The sequence below is a fragment of the Mytilus galloprovincialis genome, chromosome 14 (genome assembly GCF_965363235.1).
Source record: "Mytilus galloprovincialis chromosome 14, xbMytGall1.hap1.1, whole genome shotgun sequence".
Lineage (NCBI taxonomy): Eukaryota > Metazoa > Mollusca > Bivalvia > Mytilida > Mytilidae > Mytilus > Mytilus galloprovincialis.
Genome location: NC_134851.1, coordinates 60,236,916 through 60,257,602, shown reverse-complemented (window position 1 = coordinate 60,257,602; position 20,687 = coordinate 60,236,916). Strand labels below are relative to the sequence as shown.

At 31.8% G+C, this 20,687-nt stretch overlaps 1 protein-coding gene across 1 annotated transcript in view; it reads left to right on the top strand.

Moving 5' to 3' along the window:
* The first annotated feature begins 959 nt into the window (after positions 1–959).
* LOC143058129 (atrial natriuretic peptide receptor 1-like) overlaps positions 960–20,687 on the top strand; it is a 32,025-nt gene continuing 12,297 nt past the window's right edge. The window contains exons 1-11 of the mRNA XM_076231590.1: positions 960–1,109; positions 2,940–3,071; positions 4,274–4,409; positions 4,731–4,822; positions 6,395–6,533; positions 7,205–7,293; positions 10,755–10,894; positions 12,093–12,283; positions 13,203–13,282; positions 18,817–18,888; positions 20,169–20,246. Of these exons, the coding sequence (XP_076087705.1) occupies positions 969–1,109; positions 2,940–3,071; positions 4,274–4,409; positions 4,731–4,822; positions 6,395–6,533; positions 7,205–7,293; positions 10,755–10,894; positions 12,093–12,283; positions 13,203–13,282; positions 18,817–18,888; positions 20,169–20,246 (1,290 nt within the window). The 5' untranslated portion in view covers positions 960–968. The remainder of the gene's footprint in view (positions 1,110–2,939; positions 3,072–4,273; positions 4,410–4,730; positions 4,823–6,394; positions 6,534–7,204; positions 7,294–10,754; positions 10,895–12,092; positions 12,284–13,202; positions 13,283–18,816; positions 18,889–20,168; positions 20,247–20,687) is intronic.

Here is a 20,687-nt window from a genome sequence, read left to right as displayed (position 1 = left end):
GAGAGCCTCTCTAAATTCAAGTCACAATTTGTAAAAGTAAACCATTATAGTTCTGCCATCAAAGAACATGGAGCCTTGACTCACACCGAATATCAAGCTATGAAGGCCAACCAAAGGTTTAATCTATATAAAAAACGAAAAACGAAAAACAAGAAACACATATAAAAAACGATTACTACTGAACATCAAAGTCCTGATGTAAAAACAGATGCAAACAAATGCAACAGGTGTTAACATTTTACTAGTCGCCAACCTTCCCCTTTCCCTGAAACAATAGTGTAACATCACAACATAGAAAGACACTCTATAAAATATCAAAAGACACATTGAAAAGCTTTTGTTTGGATAAGAGTTGCTCAGACTTTAGTTTTTATGTTGCGTTTTGTGTATTACTATATTTCTGTTCTTCTGTTTGTCTTTCTTATTTCTAGCCATGGCGTTGTCAGTATAATTTCGACTCATGAGTTTGAAAAAAAACTCTTGTATCTTTCGCTTCTCTTCTCGCTATTTATAACATCGATTTTTAGAAAAGTTGAGAATACAATGAAATAATACTATTACAATTTTCTATCTTCCATATACATGATATCGTAAAATAGAATAGTTGTCTCATTTACAATCAAACCACACCTCTTTATAGTATAAACAAAAGAGGGACGAAAGATACCAGAGGGATAGTCAAACTTATACATTGAAAATAAACTGACCACACCATGGCTGTAAAGGGGAAAAAGTCAAATAAAAGTACACAAGACACACAACATAGAAAACTGAAGACTAAGCCACACGAACCCCACTAAAATGTGGGGGTGATCTCAACATGCTCAAATGTTCCGGAAGGGTAAGCATATCCTGCTACACAGTAAATACATTGATGTTCAATATTTAAAATTTAAACAATCCCCATTGATAAATATAATCTTGGAATTTTTTTATTTATTAATTAAGTATTTGCTGTTTGCTGCCACATGGATACCTTTCGAGAGCTGATGATTGAAGCATACAATCTTGGAATGACGAATGGCGACTATGTGTTTATAATGTGTACAAGGTACAACGGAGATTTCTTCGGAAACTATAACTGGCACAGAGGTGATGAATTTGACCAGGTATTTATACATTTTGAACTCCAATCTTATTTGAATAGGATTGTCAGATTTCCTATCGAAGGTCGGTGGTTTTCTCCGGGGACTCGGGCTTCTTCCACCAAAACAAATACTGGCCGCCACGAAATAGCCTAAATGTGGTGCTTAAAAGTGGCGTTAAAACACCAAAAACTAAATAATTATACATTTAAAAATTCGCCGTTTCAGAAACTAATGCACCCTGGGTAATATTTTCAAAAGTGTACACCACGTTTACTTTTCTACATTGGCTAGAGGTATAGGGGGAGGGTTGAGATCTCATAAACATGTTTAACCCAGCCACATTTTTTGCGTCTGTCCCAAGTCAGGAGCCTCTGGCCTTTGTTAGTCTTGTACTATTTTTAATTTTAGTTTCTTGTGTATAATTTGGAGTTTAAAATGGCGTTCATTGAACAAGTATATATATTTGTTAAGGGGCCAGCTGAAGGACGGGTGCGGGAATTTCTCGCTGCATTGAAGACCTGTTGGTGGCTTTCTGCTGTTGTCTGTTCTATGGTCGGGTTGTTGTCTCTTTGACAAATTCTCCATTTCCATTCTCAATTTTACCAAAATATACTGATTGGTTAAAAATGTCATAAACAATGAGAATTCAACCAATGACGTGACGTTATTTTTATTTGGGGTACGAAAATTACATCTGGTACATAGATGATGCGTTTGATAAGGTTTTACCAATGTTATTTCAACTGATCGGGCGGAGCTTGTGTTTTAATTTGCATAAGGACAGTCTATTTGAAGATGTGTGTGATAAGGATGATTGCCTTTATAATTGATATTGAATTTTAATCACCTGTCAGTGTCACCAAACGCATATACAAAAGAACTGAGTGTATGATATGGGACGAATAGCTGGACATTTCACTGATGTGTTTATCCCAATACTCCTGTCTATAGATGGACTGGTCTTACATGAGCGAACTTCTTAAACCCCGCCCAGTCAAGTGAATTAAATCTAGTAATACGTATACATTTTAAAATTGCTCATCCGATAAATAGAGTGCTTGCTCAGAATATAAACGAAGGTACACACCAAACAGAACAGAATAAAAAAAAGAAGATGTGGTATGACTGCGAATGAAACAACTCTCCAAAAGAGACAAAATGACAAAAAAAATACAACTAAAGGTCATCGTACGGCATTCAACTAGTAGAAAAGCTCACATAACAGTACAACATGAGAACAGACTATAAAAATCTTTTGAAAAAAATTAAACTCATCATCTGGATTCTCAAAAATACATCTAAAAAGCACAGAGCGGACGTGATTGGGTACTCATATATCTTACAAAAAAGACACTACGCACTTATCTAAGAGTAATAATACAGTCCATTATTACTGTCAGCTTTTCACCTTCATTGGAGTATATGACCAAAGCAAGAGAGTAGTACAACCGAATCGGACGAATCATGGAATTAAAATATCAGATATTTTAGGACTAAAAATTACTTATTGACAATCTTCTTTTTGTCAAATTTTATTTAGGACTTGAATTCTTCTTTTTGTAAACTTATTGGATTGTAAAAGTATTGACCGAAGTACATTTTTATAAAGTGCAGAAACGCTTCATTTTGAAAAAGTGCTCAAGGTCAACTAAATAAATAAAATTTGACAAACAGAAGATTGTCACTATATGCAGTGTGATACGAGAAATATATACTCATGTAAAATATTGATAACAGGCCACAACCATAAGAAAATGCATTATTCATCCAAATGTACATTAAAATATGCTATTTTTCTGCCTATACTTATCCAAGCATCATTACTCTTCTTTAATAACAGTCAAATTTTAGATAGCAAAAAAGGCATGGCAAACAGTGATGATGGTAAAGTTTAGAAATCAAGTTGGAGCAGAATTTTTACAGTTTGAGCAAGACTTAATAGATCGCGCCAGAAAGGATTTTAACTATACCTACGATCCAGTAGTAAGCAAAGTTTTACTTTAATGACAAGATAAATAAAAAGACTGTTTTCATAATTCCGACTTTTGACTCCAAAATATATTTTTTTTGGACAGATTACCTACTTTATGGTATAAAATTCTGGTACTTTGTCAAGAAGGAGCAACAAAAAGACAAACCAAGCTACAATCGGTCTAATCTCGGAAAATAATAAACTTTTTTTGAATATTTTTTGTGTATAGAAAACAAAAAAAGCTTTGGTAGAAAATTATATACTTGGAGTTGAAAGTTGGTAACATGAAAGTACAGTGAAACCTGTTTAAACCGAACCTCTTCGAGACAAGGATTTTGTTCGGTTTTAGTCGATATTCGGTTTTATCAGGTTCACAACGCATAAAATTTGATATGTTGGTTTATACAGGATTTCTGTTTATACAGGATTCGGTTCAGTCAGGTTTCACTGTATTCCTTTTGCTTATTACGTTCCGTCTTTTCCTTACTATTTTGTGATCATGGGTGGTGTCCGTTTGTCATCGCATTATGAGTTTAAATAATAAGACATTTGCTCCAAAAATAGTTTTTTAAATGGCACTATGTAAAAAAAAATGGTCTACCTTATTTTCAGTAGAAATAATTGAGCATGCAATTGTTTTTAAATTAATGAATAAAAAAACTGTTTTTTATGTTGCTCAAAACACAAGTTATATGTTGTAGTCAGCCGAGAACCAGCTTGTTCGGGTGGTAAATTTAGTAAACAAACCCTAGAAAAATATGTGGAAAACCTTGGAAATAGCAGGTAGTTCCGGTTCGAATTGTAAGCGTGTGATAAATAACGATGACATTTTGACTTTTTGAAGTTAAGAAATGTTATCAAAATTATAATTACTACAAATTTTTATTTAAAACAATTTGCACATACTTTTTTGTTATTTACAGTCGATGTCAATAAGTATGTTGCTAAAGGTAATGTCTTTGGTTGGCTTGCTTGCTAGCTGAACCGTGAAGTCATTGTTAGGTAGGGTATACTACCCTCCTTTCGAAGTAGCCTAGTCCTACAGAAAGTTAGATTGGTTATCTATCGGATTAGTCTACTCTTAAAGGAGGATAGCTTACCTAACCTAACAACAGTATGACTTCACGGTTCAGTCAGAAAGCAAGCTAACCAAAGATATAACCCATTGCTACATACTCAATGAAATCGGCTGTAATTCTTTTCTCATTTATAGCCAGGACCTGATGTAATAGATTATTACGACTTATTTCTTATTTATGGCCAAATTCTGAATGAAACCATAGAAGAGGGCGGTAACTATAGCGATGGTGTTTATATGAAATCGAAAATAAAAGGAAAGACTTTTAAAGGTCAGTGTAAAGGTTTTGCATTTGGGTGTTTAGATAAATTTCAAAAAGTTCTTGTAACCTGTAAGCTAAACGATGACGTACACCAGAAAATTGTATTAACTCGTTTAAACTTGATTCTAAAAAATGCAAAATATAACATTGTTATATGAAATAAACGCTGATGAAAACATTTTGTGGTTAAAGTATTTCAATATGAAAAATGCAAAATAAAACGTAATTCAAAAGCAAAATGCACTAAAATCCAGTTTAATTTATCTAGCTAATTCATGATTATCTTTTTTATATTTAATAATACTTTCATATAAAAACATTTACTTCCAGGAATACAGGGCAACCTTGTTTTTGACAGCATTGGAGCACTGGAGCCGGAGTACTCGCTTCACGATGTTAATCCAATTACTGGGGAGTTTAAGGTAAAAGTATTCACACATATTTACTTTTCCTTAGTAATTTTAGTCAGTTTGAATACTTGGATTAATACTTTTGACCAGTACATTTTTCTTGGCCTAAAAAATGAATGCCAATTATGTTTCTATTCTTATGGAAAACAAATAGTGTAAAAGAGGGACGAAAGATACCAGTGGAACAGTCAAATTCATAGATCGAAATAAAGTGACAACGCTAGGGCTAAAAAAAAACAAAAAGACTAATAAATAGTACACAAAACACAACATAGAAACTAAAGACTTAGCAAAACAAACCCCACCAAAAACTGGGGGTGATCTCAGGTTCTCCGTAAGGGTAACCAGATCCTGCTCCACACGTGGCACCTTTCGTGTTGCTCGAGTTATTACAAACCCGGTAAATAGTATAATGCGGTAGGTACTATGAATGCCAATTATGATTCCATTTCAATGAAAACTAATCATGAAATCGATTTAAAATTGTATTGTCGGATATTTAAGATGACGTGCAGTTCATGATTATATTGTGGTGTACTGGGGTAATGTCCGATGTCGTAAATTCATAAGCGATGGTGTCCGTTTTTATTCTTTGATTGCGATGTTGTAGTGTTCTATTATATCTTATTTTTGTATGCATTTCTCTGTCATGAGTTTTCTTCGGTTTATTTGTAATGTATTCCTGTTGCATAATTTTGTCATTTAAGCGGTAGTTTTAACATTGTCAAATATCGGGAGGTTTTTTTTAGCAATAAAACTAGGTTAAACCCACCATTTTTCCTAAAATGTCATGCTCCAAGCAGGAATATGACAGCTGTTATCAAACATTTAAATGTATGTTTGCGTTCATTTTTGTAGCAGTTTAGTTTTCATGTTTATTTGTTATTCTACTCTATCAGTTGATGTGTTTCCCTCGCTTTTGGTTTTGACCCAGATTTGATTTTACTGAATGGATTTATGAGTATTGAACAGAATAATACTGTTGTTACCTTTATCAGAAACACGATAATTGCGGTTTTGTATTTCGAATAACGAAATGTTATACAAGTGCGAGATTTAGCTAGATGTAAAACCAGGTTTAATTCACCATTTTCTACATAAAAGAACATGTATATACCAAGTTAGGAGTATGACAGTTGGTAGACCTTCATTTGATGTGTTTGAGCTTTTGATTTTGCCATTTACTTGATTAGGGACTTTCCTTTTTGAATATTTGCGGAGTTTAATATTTTTGTGATTTTACTTTTTAATGCGGTACCCAACACTTTAACTAAAATTAATTTGGCTCGTTTAATTGTCTTAAAATTTTGACAAAGTGTTAACTTTGACCCTTTTACAAAAATATAAAAATTTCAAAAAATTTGAACCAATTTAACAGTTTTATCAGAAAAATTACACTGGTTATATAGCAGTTTGACACACACTTATTTTGATCATTGAGAAGCTTAATATTCGTTTTACAACACAACGTAATTTTACAAAACGTTTAGCTGACTTTACAGAGTTATCTCCCTGTAGTGTTAGGTACCACCTTAATAATGCTATTTGAAAATCAAATGAAGTTTCCATGTATGTTTACTCTAGGTCGTTGGTGATTATTTTAGTTTTTCACGACAACTAATCCTAAGCAATGCGTCTATCCAGTGGCCAGGTAATAAAGGACCGCCAAAGAATACACCTTATTGTGGATTTGTAAATGAGAATCCAGCATGTTCTCCAAAAGGTATGAAATAAAACTCATAATAGATACATTTACCAGGATCGAAATTTTATATTAGCGCCAGACGCGCGTTTCGTCTTAAAAAGACTCAAAAGTAAAGCTCGAATAAAAAAAAGAGTAACAAAATGTCCAGAATTCCAAATAAAGTACGGAGTTGAAGAGAATTGAGGACCAAAATGTTGCCAAATAATGCTAAAGTAAATGATTCATGATGTAGAAAAAACCTTAGTATTTCAAATATCAACGTTTTATAAACAGTTATTATATAAATATGACCATATCAATGATAATTCACGTCAACACAAAAAAGTGCTGACTACAAGGCTGATGATACCCTCGGAGAATTAATACTCCACCAGGAGTGGCATCGAACCAGTGGTAGTAAATATATAAATGTAATAACAAAGTAATTTTAGTTATATGAAGGTCTGAATAATGGGCCTATCATTTTTTTATTCCCACTTTTTGGGGGGTAATTTTTATCTATTCTTTATACATTTTGTCCATATTTTTCTATTCTTTTTTTTTCTATCTCTACAACATTATCTTTTCTAATTTGTGTGTCTCCTTTTCTTGTTTTTCAGCGGAGCGGGGTCTTTATTCGGCGCATTGTGTCTTTTATACTCTGTTTTTTAAATCCTTTTAATTATCATCTTATATTTTTGTTTTTATAGAACTATATTTGATTGATTGCTTTATTAAAAACCATAACTTAAAATGCCTACGTATCACATATCATTTTGGAGGATATTACGACCTTTTTGTAAGTTTTTTGTCATTCGAAGGTTAAAGCAAAAAAAAAATGCCAATAAGTAAACAATAATGTAACAAAAAATAATCAAACATATTTATACTAATACTTAACAAACTTCTTTCATGTAAGCATCTGAAAGAAGTTATCATAAGACATGAGTTAATGAATATAACTCTTCAAAATCCCTTTTACGTGTGCATCTTAATTTTATAGTTTAATTTTATTCAAAGCTTTTAAGTGCCACAGATTATATTAACTCATGTAGCGATACAGACTTAGAGATGGTTGATTTATCAATTATATCACAAATGCATTACTGATGAAGTCTTACACAAATTAAAGCATATAAAACCCAACAAAAAAAAACTAACTACTAACAACACCAGACAAAGTATAAAAAACCAAACGGGAACGGCGGTTTGGGGAAGGGTGCGGGGCTGTCCCCGGTGTTTTGAAAAGGATTAGAAGAACCTTTCATGTGTGGACTTATCGTGTTTCTTGTGCATGTTTTGCTGGTAATAGATGTTGATTGGTGTGTCACATTTGATGAAAATTTCTCATGTATGTTCACACCTGGTAAAAGACTTTGATTGCTTTGTCCCATTTGATGAAAATTTCTCATGTATGTTCACACCTGGTAAAAGACGTTGATTGGTTGTAAGGTTTGATGAAAATTTCTCATGTATGTTCACACCTAGTAAAAGACGTTGATTGGTTTGTCACGTTTGATGAAAATTTCTCATGTATGTTCACACCTGGTAAAAGACGTTGATTGGTTTTTCACGTTTGATGAAAATTTCTCATGCATGTTCACACCTTGTAAAAGACGTTGATTGGTTTGTCACATTTGATGAAAATTTCTCATGCATGTTCACACCTTGTAAAAGACTTTGATTGGTTTGTCACATTTGATGAAAATTTCTCATGTATGTTCACACCTTGTAAAAGACTTTGATTGGTTTGTCCCATTTGATGAAAATTTCTCATGTATGTTCACACCTTGTAAAAGACTTTGATTGGTTTGTCACGTTTGATGAAAATACCACGAGTTGTGCCTATCACAATTGGAACATACTGGTATCAGTCGTCATCTGTAAAGCAGATATTCCTTTACCGTCAACCGACTCGTGATAGCAGCCGTAACATTTTTAGAAGGGATGTTTCAACTTTAACTTTCTGGTTAAGGATGTTCGCTACTCATTATTTTGACACCGTTTGCGCACCGTAGTTGAGAACGAATGCCGTAATATATTTTTTATTTTTTATAAATTTAAAACAATGTATTTGACTCAAAGTTATCAGATATTATATCTTACCTTATTTTTAGTGAAATTTTGATTTTAAATCAATTTTAAATGTCAAATTAATCCAGAATATACGACAATAATATTTACGCGGTATTTCGCCTATTTCCGGCATTGTTTACATTGACATCAGACGATATCAGAAGACCCGTCAACAGATCGTTTACCAGTATATTTGAACATTTTTTAACCATTTTACATCAAACTTTTATATCTTATTTACTTTTAATATACATCGATGCTATTTTTATAAGATCATTATTCAATGGGGAGGTTTAGACACGGATTTTTGTCTTGTAAACAAAAACAGAAAATTGCGTCAATTAGGAAGGGTCAGAACATCAGACAAACGGCTCGAACAGTATTACTAGATCATGCATATACAACTTCATATCCATCGTCTTCATATAAACAACCAGACCTGTCAAATTTTATAAATGAGGAAGTCGTAGATGAAAACAATGTTAACATAACATCAGACGACAGCTGGAGAAATGGAAGAAGGGTCGTAGAACTTGGGGTATTGGCAGATCATCTCGCTGCGTGCAAACAATGTGGTCTTCCACTCTCTTTACAAAACTGTTTAAACATAACAACATGTGGCCTGGCTGCTGTCTTGAAAGTTTTATGTGTCAACCAAAGTTGTAAAAACATCAATGCCATACCAACAGGAAAACAGCACAACAGAATATGGGATGTAAATACAAAGTTAGCAACAGGTAAATGTAATCATCGCATCCCAGTGGCGGATCCAGAATTTTTCATAGATGGGGGCCCACTGACTGACATAAGAGGGGGCCCACTCCAGTCATGCTTCAGTATTTCCCTATATAAGCAACCAAATTTTTTCCCTAAAGCCGCCTCTGCATCCATTCAAAGATGTCTTACTTTATAAATTCTTTATAAGTTAAATAACAAACAAGTCTATAAATTGATAATAAGGCTGAAAGAAAAAATATGTGCGTTTCTTGTTCACCTGTAGCAATAATGTACATGCATGTGCAATCCTCTATTTTTTATCTCTCAAATATGTGTATTAAACATATAATATATTATGGATATTTTACACTAAGCATGTAGTGGCTGTTAAACTTCATATCTGATATCTCATCCTAATTTTCTCAATCATGTTTTTTTTTTCCTTAAAAAAATATTTTGATCCCATAAAGTCATGCCATATTTGACAAAAAAAATATTGTGGTCAAGAAGATGACAAAAAAAATATTCAGAATCTTGCTTTCCCCTAAATTAAAACCTTATACAGGTAACATATAGCAGGGGCGAATCCAACCATTTTAAACAGGAGGTGTTCTGTCTGTCTTTGTAAACTCAGTTTGAATTGCAGAATTGTTTTGGAACTAGTATGAGAATTAATACTAACTGAAACTAAAATTTCTCCTATAAAACCACAAAAATAAATCATTTCATGGATAATGGGGTACCATATTTACTTCTGGCCAATCTGTTTATTATGATTATGACATTTTATCATTATGTAATGTTGTTTTTTTTTTATTAATTGTTCACCTGTCAAAGGAAAGTTAGAGAGAAATAGGATAGCAATATTTTTTCTACTTTTAGTTTTTCTAAAGAATTTGATGAATGCTGGCACATTGTCTTGAACACTATATAACTTATTTAAAAGTTTGATAGAATGTTTACCAACTAAATAAACATGATAAAAGGAATTACATTTTGCTCCAATTTTTATTCCTTTCCTTTGACAAAATAAAACAAATTGACAATTTATATATTGATTGCCACATTGCATTTTTGATTATATATTCATACTTTTGTTCTTGTTATTTCTTATGATATTACATTACTATAAGTTCAAATTACTCATATCAGGCCAATGGCAATGGAGAATAAATTACATAACACGTAACAGAAAAACATATATTTTTATTAAAATAATTGTAATGTCATTAAAATCAGTATATATATATTGCTTTGTAATGGATAACAATATTTTCACACTAGAATAAAATAGTTTTTCGGTTCACAAATCAATGGGTGATAACTCTTTTCATGCCAGGTTAACTTAGTATATTAAATTCAGCAAAAAATATAAATATTTCACCTTTCATATAAAGTTGGAAGGAATTTACTTACTCATACTAATGAATGAACAAATATTTATTTATATATATAAATACATTACAGGCAAATAGAACAGCTGGTCTTTCACCTGGTGTTCACACATCCAAAGTTAGCGCGCTGAGAGATCTCCAGTACAAAAAGAGAAAGGCAATAGCGATTACAAAGAAGGCTAAACTGAGAAGATTAGAGTTGAAGACAGAACGGTAATTTGAAAGATGCATTTACATAATAGATTAAAATATAAAGAGCCTGTTCAATGTTTCTTTTTAAAAAGATATTGATATAGATGTTTATGAGACCTAAATCCCAAAAACAAAAGGAGTGCAAATCAGCCATCAGATAGATAACTTTAATAAACCAAATTACCCCCAAGAAGGGTATTTTGTAAGATAAATATATAATGAAGATATCTGTAAATTTGATGAAAATCCTAGTTGCTTTGAAATAGTTATAATTTTTTTAAAGACTTTTGTGGGAACTGCACATTCTATTTTATTTTTACCTATAATAGATTAATTAAATCCTTAAACTTCACAGCAATACTCAGCCAATAGTCTTAAGGTGGCTCGTGGGTACAAAAATTTTAGCAAAAAATTAAACCTTTATTTTTTCATTACAAATTTTATTTATTACACTATTAGTTGTTACTTTATGATATGGTACAAAAAACAACCCAAAAAAATTATTTGGTTTGGCCCCAGATGACTTTAAAAATTGAAAAAGCTCCAAATTATCTCCCTTTGGTGCAAAAATGACATTTTTTGGCCTTAAATTTGAAATATCGTTTTAAACTCATGGGTGACCTATATTTTTTATTAATGTTTTCAAATAAGCTGTACATAAACTAAATAATTGTAAAATTTAAGCGATTTCTTATATTAGGTTATTTTTTTATTTCGATATTTCTACTTTTTCTCCTATTAGTTCAACAGAAAAAAAGAACATTAACAAAAATGTATGCTTCTTCCAGAGGCAGATTTTAGCTTTAATGAACGGTGACCCCATTTTTTTATTTCATTTTTCTTTAAAGTATATGATAAAGTTCATTTATGAAAAAATATAGCGAAATCCTATATTAGAAAAAAAAATTCATTTATACCCAGGAGCCCCCTTAACTTCATAACTAGCTAGGATTCAGTAAGATCCATATATAACTGAAATAGCAGTATAATTTTATGAAAATCCAAGTTAATTTGAAAAAAATAGTAAACAAATTTAAAGTTGACTATCTAAATTAAGTCTGACTGAAAATTTTCTCACATTCTATACTACCTATTTATTAAATCCTCAAATTTTATTGCAATAAATCAAACTTCCAAACAACCTGGCATTCTTTAAGATCAATGTATAATTGAGAAACATGAAGAGTTTCATATTCATTGTTGAAAATGTTTTTTTCAGTAATCAAGATATATCAAGCTGTGAAGTGAGGGAAGGAATCAGTTACCAGTCAGGCATAGATATGGAAGAATCTAGATTGGATCCTGAAAACATAACAGAAATACCCCCTCCTAGAACTTCAAGAATAGAAGCCTCACCAAAGCATGATTCTGTTACAGAAATTTTCTTTGACATAGAAGCTACAGGACTAAGTATGTTATAATAAAAAAACATTTTTTTTCAATACATTTATTGTCCACGCCACAACGTGATGGAGAGACCTTTAAAGTGATGCTCCTTGTCTGTCTGTCGGTCAGTCAGTTACTTTATTAGGTCATTCAAATCTTGCAAAGCTGTTAGTCACCATATGTACTCGATCTTTTTACAAATGCCATTTATAATAATAATTTAACACAACTTATTGGAGATATTAGAGGCTGATGTTTTTGACAATTCTACACTATACTAACACTTTTTAAATCCAACTCCTCAGAGAGTTATGGAACTTGAATTTTTTTAGCTTTCAAGATCTACACTATATATGAATACAAAGTCTGCCATGTACCTTGAAATAAAAGAAATATGTGGATTTCTTGTGTAAAACCTTGTACATTATATGAACTAAATGTTATCACTACTCATTGCTATACATTTTGTGGAGAAATTGGTAAACTTATTTTAATACAGAACCTTTACAACCACTGATACATGTAATTCTTATGTGAACATCTAGGAACTGGAATAAGTTGTATTTATATTGCTTTTTAGGTAGATCATCCCATATCACACAATTAGCAGCAAAGAGTGCAGCAGAATCTTTTTCCAGATTTGTCCTACCCCAGCACCAAATAACACCAAAGGCGGCAGAGATTACTGGATTGACATTTGAGAATGGGCAGTTATTATCAAATGGAAATGTGTTGCCTGCTGTCCATATCAAAAAGTGCCTCAATGACTTTATTTCTTTTCTTGAAAAAACTAAGAACAATGTTTTAATTGGCCATAATGTTCAAACATATGACTGTGTGTTATTGTACACTTCACTACAAAAATGTAATTTGCTTGATAAATTCAAGTCAACTGTGATAGGCTTTATTGACACATTGCCATTATTTAAACTTTCTCATCCAGGTCTGAATTCTTATTCACAGACAAATTTGTTTGAAACATTTATGAGCAAATCATATGAAGCCCACAGGGCTGATGAAGATGTTGATGCACTATGCACACTTGTCAATAAGAAAATTGAATTAAATGTTCATTTTGAAAAATTATATATACCAGAATGTGTCATATCAGACAAATTCAATTCTATGAAAGAATTGCATAAAAATTTGCCTTCTTTGAAGCTGTTGATTGATCGTAAGATACTTTCATTAGGAATGGCACGTATTATTGCCAGTAGTGGACTGTGCTTAGAGCACTTGAAGTTGGCCTTTTCTAGGAATGGTTGTAAAGGTATAAAAGATCTTTTCACAGAAAAGAGTGGTTCAGGTGTACGTGTTACAAAATCAGAAAAGATCATAAGACAGGTTTCAGATTTTTTGAAAGAATAATGTCATTTTCATGAACTTTTTGATGTTGTTTTGAATGTTTTTCAGTCCTTAGTTATATATTTTTAATGAAAAAAGGTCTTTGTTGTACCTAGTATACAGTGATCTAGATTTAAAACAAATTTTTTGGTTAAAAAAGATAACAGTATTTGATAAATTGACATATATGTTATGAAAAATGTCTAAATTTAAATTTCCCGTAGTTTTTCATGGAATTTTGATTTTTTTTCAGCTCTAATTCAAAATTTTGCACATTGACCTATACTTTTCTATTAATAATATCTTAAAATAAAGTCTTGTGAATTATTTCTGAATTGTTTTGAAAATTTCTTGTTATTTTATAAAGGTTAAATCAAAGGTTTCATTTTGATGTCATTCTCTTTCCCGTACTTTTTTGTTTATTTTTTTATTACGGGAAAAACACATTGACTATATGCCTTGAATGCACAATTTTTGTAGAAATTGAAATAAAGGTATATTTTTATTGATATTAGAATAAAATATATTTACATTTGTATGAATTGTTGTTATAATTGAAACTTCAATGCAGATGTTCCAATTCTTTGAAAATACCGGATTTTTCAATACTGACATTATGAGTGACCATAAATGCCATCCTTACGAAAAATATAGCGCATTGACCTATATTTTTTTTTTCATTTTTCCACTCCAATATGAAAGGAGTTATAAAAAAACACAACAGGAAAACTTTCTTGTTATTTTGAATTTCAGTAGCGAACCTCCTTAAATGCCTTTTTGTATGCTTAAATCATTTATATGTTTATCAAAGTCAAATTCATCAATATATTTTATGCATTCACATGAACCAGAATAAAGTAAAAAGTTTGATCCTTTAAACATATTCATAAAACATGTTGATGCAAACGTACCAACGGTATGTAAAAGAGGGACGAAATATTACAGAAGGACATTCAAACTCATAGATACAGAATAAAGTGACAACGCTATTGCTAAAATTAAACAGAGAAAAATAGACAGACAGAGAGATAAAAGTACAGAAGACGCAATATAGAAAACTTAAGACTAAGCAACACGAATAACACCTAAAACTAGGGGTGATCCCAGGTGCTCCGGAGGGGTAAGCAGATCCTGCTCCACATGTGGTACCCGTAGTGTTGTAAACATTGATGCACTGTAACCTTGGTCTGCAATCTGTAAACAATAAATATACTGTAACTTTATTTTCGCAAGAGATTTATTTTCGCGACTTTCGCGAGTAGAAAAATAACGTGAATTTAAATAGTCGTGAATATGTAAAACCTGGATTATTCCTTATTAAACTTCAGCGAGTAAATCAGAAAATCGAGAAATTAAATAGCCGCTTAGTGGTCTAGAAAGGGTAAAACATGAAATAAAGTATCCGCGAAAATAAGTTGGCTTATAGTAGTCTATTAATCAATTTTTATTTCAGAGTTGAGCGTGTTGGCAATAGTTGCTGGTTCTCTTGTTGGTATTGTTGTTTTTATATTGCTTGTTGTGCTTTTTGGATACAGGTAAGTGAATTGTATAATACATTGCATATTACCTCCCTATACATTTCCAGGAATATGATTGGTTTAAAGCGTCTGCGTGGAGACCGTGTATATTCCATATAAGAATACATCATATTTCATTTTATTTTAGTGTTTTGACACTATAAATGATTCGAAATATAAAAATAAGATGATTAGTATGACTGTCATTGAGAAAACTTTCTACAATAGACTCAATGACACAGAAATCAAAACAACTTAAGGTCACCATACGGCCTACAACAATAAGCAAAACTCATACTGCAAAGTCATCTATAAAAATGTCCGGACATTTCAAATTTGAAACGATTTTAAAGAAAATAACTAAAGGCCAAATGTGTGTACAAAATAATGAACCAAAAACAAATATCATTAACAGAAACAAACGAAAACCACTGAATTACAGGCTCCTCACATGAGACAGGTACATACAAAATGTTGCAGGTTAAACATGTTTAAGTCAATTTTATATGCTTTTAATCTTCAGACTTTCAGAAAAACAATTAAACTTACAAAAAATCTAGGTGGTCTTTGTTTTTATTTAATTGGATGCCTGTCATATTCCTGTACATCACACTCATCTTGTATTCATAGCTCTGAGAAAAAATCAGTTTCGTTTGATCATAAAGTACTGTGTATTCACTATTATTCGTGAGATATCAGTTTTCGTGGAATACGTAGATACAGATAAATCATGAATTTAAATGTTCAACTAATGACATTTTTTTCTATAAACTTTTCGGCGGATTTTGAAAAAACCACGAAATCAAATAGCCACGAAAATGCAATTTCATCAATCTACGAAAAATTGGAACCCCCCAAAAAATGAAAGAATCCAAAGTAATAATAGAACTGAAGAGTAAAGGTTGTACTTACAGCGTCTGTGTGTACCACAACAACTAATGGAAATGTACTGTCATTTAACTACATTGTACTAAGAAACGACAGATAGAAGTACAGATGAGATCAGTTACAATACATTATAAACTGTATGCATCCAAAGCGCTTCAAATATGAAGAGCTATATAACAAAATAGGTCTTTAAAATAGCCAAATCTATCTTATATCAACTTTACCTGAATATATCTACATTGTACTAAGAAATGACAGATAGAAGTACACATGAGATCAGTTACAGTACATTATAAACTGTATGCATCCATAGCGCTTCAAATATGAAGAGCTATATAACAAAATAGGTCTTTTAAATAGCCAAATCTATCTTATATCAACTTTACCTGAATATAACTACATTGTACTAAGAAATGACAGATAGAAGTACAGATGAGATCAGTTACAGTACATTATAAACTGTATGCATCCATAGCGCTTCAAATATGAAGAGCTATATAAGAAAATAGGTCTTTAAAATAGCCAAATCTGTCTTATATAAACTTTACCTGAATTTAACTACATTGTACTAAGAAATGACAGATAGAAGTACAGATGAGATCAGTTACAGGACATTATAAACTGTATGCATTCAAAGGGCTTCAAATATAAAGAGCTATATAACAAAATAGGTCTTTAAAATAGCCAAATCTGTCTTATATCAACTTTACATGAAGGAGTTGAAACCTTAGTTTCTAATAATTTAGTAACTGACGATTTTAGAAAGATTTATTAGAAATCATGTCAGTACTTGGCTGATGATACCCTCGAGACTGATATTCCACCAGTAGAGGTATCGACCAAGTGCTGTAAAACAAAATGAAAACAGCACGTTATAAAATTAATGCGTCCAAAGCTATTTTGTGGATTTACCGTCACCAGGAACGCTCAAAGCGATATATTTAAAAAGACTTGCATGGAACTGTTCTCAACAGATTAAGATCAGTGTTACCTTGAAATATAGCAATATACTTCTATCCTGTACCATGTCAGGAATATGACAATTGTTATCCATTTGTTTGATGGACAAAAATACTGAGTTCTAAGGAAAATTAATTAACAGAAAGTCCATAAGCAAACGGTTAAATCAAAACCTCAAACACATCAAACGATTGTATCTTTCAAATTTATAGAAAAATGAAACAAGAAGCACAGCTTAAAAGTTCTTGGTGGAAAATCAAGTCAGGTGACGTCAAGTTAAATAACAGTACCAATAATAGTTATTGTAGTAGAAGGAGTCGCCTTTCTATGTTAAAGGTAAATATATATTTCACGCCTTTAAATGGTGGCTCGGATTTCTTCCTCCATCATGGATTTTGAATTACCAGATAACAATTGGTCTAGATCCTACTTGAAATGTGCAAAATTTGATAGAAGTATGTAAACTATGATATTATACAAGATTAAGGCGACTGAAATTGACCGTTGTTGGAGTCTCGTTAAAAATATATAGTTATCAAAGGTACCAGGATTATAATTTAATACGCCAGACGCGCGTTTCGTCTACATTAAACTCATCAGTGACGCTCAGATCAAAACAGTTAAAAAGCCAAACAAATGCAAAGTTGAAGAGTATTGAGGACCCAAAATTCCAAAAAGTTGTGCCAAATACGGCTAAGGTAATCATGCTCAAAATGTGAAATCCAGTAATATGATTGGTTGATTCTTGAGTCTGAGTACAAAAATCGTGCTCAAAAGTTTTATGACCGCAAGGCCAAGGGGTAAGAAGATCCTTAGTATGTGTTTATGTAATTGTTTTTACTTTTACTTTTGTGAATTGTGTTTTGATGTATAAACTTCAATGTATGTTTCATTTATTCTGTTTACCATATATAATTAATTAATATAAAAGCATGTAGATTTCAGAAAATCATGTAAAGGAATCTGAGTAAAACTTTGAAATAATTATATGAAAATAGCTTAAGATTGTGCATGTACATAATTTTTTTTTTCAACATGATTTATCAATATGCAGTCAAAATAAATATCCTTAAAATATCTGCGTTTTAATTTTATTGTATCAAATGGAATGGTTTAACAGACAATAAAATAAGTATAAACAGTAATTAAGGTTCAGTAAAAAAATCATTAATCAGCATGTTAATCGATGTAAACTACTAACATATTTTGTTATCTAGAATGCTTTAATAGGTTTTTTTAGTAAACTCTCTCCAACAGACGAGAAATGGATTATTTAACCAATTATATGGTTAATGAGTTTGAAAGGCATTGTTCTGATTACAGTAAATGTTAACACAAAAAACTCATTTATTTCTTTATAAAATATAAGGTACACGGTTATAAAGGCTTAATGTTATATTGGTTATTCTCATCGGATGTTGTCTAATGTTTAGTCCGTTGCTGTGTGTGTTACATTTTAATGTTGTCTTTGTTCTCCTCTAATATTTAATGCGTTTCCCTCAGTTTTAGTTTGTTACCCCGATTTTGTTTTTATCCCATAGATTTATGAGTTTTGAACAGCGGTATACTACTGTTGCCTTTATTTACCTTTTCTAATAAATGACATAAACCAATACATTCACCACATATAAGCAAATATGTATGAAAACATATCTGGCTCTAAAGGATCTTTTAAACTTTGTTTGTTCCATATGAGTCTTTTGTGGGCGTAACGCGACTCTAATGTACAAAATTGAAATTCTGGTATCTTTGATGAGCTTGCTGATTTGTTTGATTGTAGTCATATTTCATTTTGGTTGTTCACACCATATTTTCTTATTTATAACCTGACGCATTTGCTTATTGTAGAGTACAGAAGAAATTTACTCCTATAAGGAGGCATATGGTCACTTTGCAGGAGATCATTGTGGAGTGTACCAGGTAATACATGTAATAGTAATGTTAGCCCAGTTTAAATGATTTGACATATAACGTTTATTATATCAAATCAATTTGGGAATGGCAATCAGGAATGTGTCAAAAAGTAAAATCACAAAAATACTGAACTCGGGAGGAAAATCTAATCGGAAAGTCCATAATCACATGGCCATATCAAATGACAAAACACAAAGAGACAACAACCCGACCAATGGACAAAACACTATTGAAGGCCACCCATGGGTCTTTAATACAGCGAGAACACCCCGCAACCATCGTCGGGCTTCAGCTGTCCACTTAACCGATTGTGTAATAGTTTAGTTAAAATAGTAACACAAAACTCCAAAACATATAAATGAACTAATATTTCAAAAATACAAAGGGCAGAGGCTCCTGGCTTGGAAAAATACTAAAATTACGACGGGGTTTTACATGTTTTATACGAGGTCAACCCTCCCTCCTATATCTCTAGCCAATGTAGAACACACAAATGTAGGTATCAGCGTAATCTGCATATACCTGACGTTAAAAAATATAAAACAACACGTTTAATAATTTATTGCGTCCGAAGCGCTTTTCTGGATTTACCTTCAGGAACGCTCAAAGCCAAACATTTGAAATCCGAAGATGTATAAGTACCGAAAATTGTCGAAGAGCTATATGTTAAAAATACCTAAAATAAATAGCCAAATTCATCTAAAGCCAACTTTGCCTGAGGGAGTTGAAACCTTAAACGAGGAGGCTTCATTTCGAAGCATACTATATACTAATATTCAAATGGATAAAAACCAGGATTCTGAAAAAAATTCCAAAACATAACAATCGAACATTGTTAATCTTTTTTATTTTCAGTCTCTATTGAAGTTCTCCCTTTTCAATGTACCTTTTCACTTGACGAAAACACAACCAAGTCCTCGTTTCCACGAACATGACATTACCAAATGCACATAAGAGTCAACAATGTAATATAAACGAGCACTGCGATAGTTTTGGTTACTTGAGTAGGAAAACTTACCTTCCAGGATCATTTAAAAGATAGGCTAAAGATACCAGTGAGACATTCAATTTCATACTTCAAACATACTGACAACACCATGGCTGAAAAAGAAAAACAGACAAATAATAATAAACAAAAAACAATTAAAGTAATCTGTATTTTTTGGGAGGATTTTGATTGTTTAATCTTTAGTTTATGTGTAGTTAACTATTGTCAATTTATCAACATTTATTTGTCTACCATGCTTCTGTATAATTGTTAATATTTGATTTTTGACATTTTTCAGGGAAATGTGGTGTTTTTAAAGAAAACAAAGCTGTCTAATCTGAACTTGAGTCGTTCTAAACTCATCGAACTTAAACAGGTAAACATGTTTATTCGTTACAATCTGGTTTAGTTCTATGTACATTGTTTTCATACAATTAAAATATTGCTTATGTTTATATCTATTAAGAGCTAATTTCATAATGCATGTAGAGTAAGACTTTGATTACCTTGCTTATAAAAAAGAAGATGTGATATGATTGCCAATGAGACAACTGTCCACAAGAGACCAAAATGACACAAACATTAACAACTATAGATCACCGTACAGCCTTCAACAATGAGCAAAGCCCATACCGCATAGTCAGCTATAAAAGGCCCCGATAAGACAATGTAAAACAATTCAAACGAGAAAACTAACGGCATTATTTATATAAAAAAAAATGAACGAAAAACAAATATGTAACACATGAACAAACGACAACCACTGAATTACAGGCTCCTGACTTGGGACAGGCACATATATAAATAATGTGGCGGG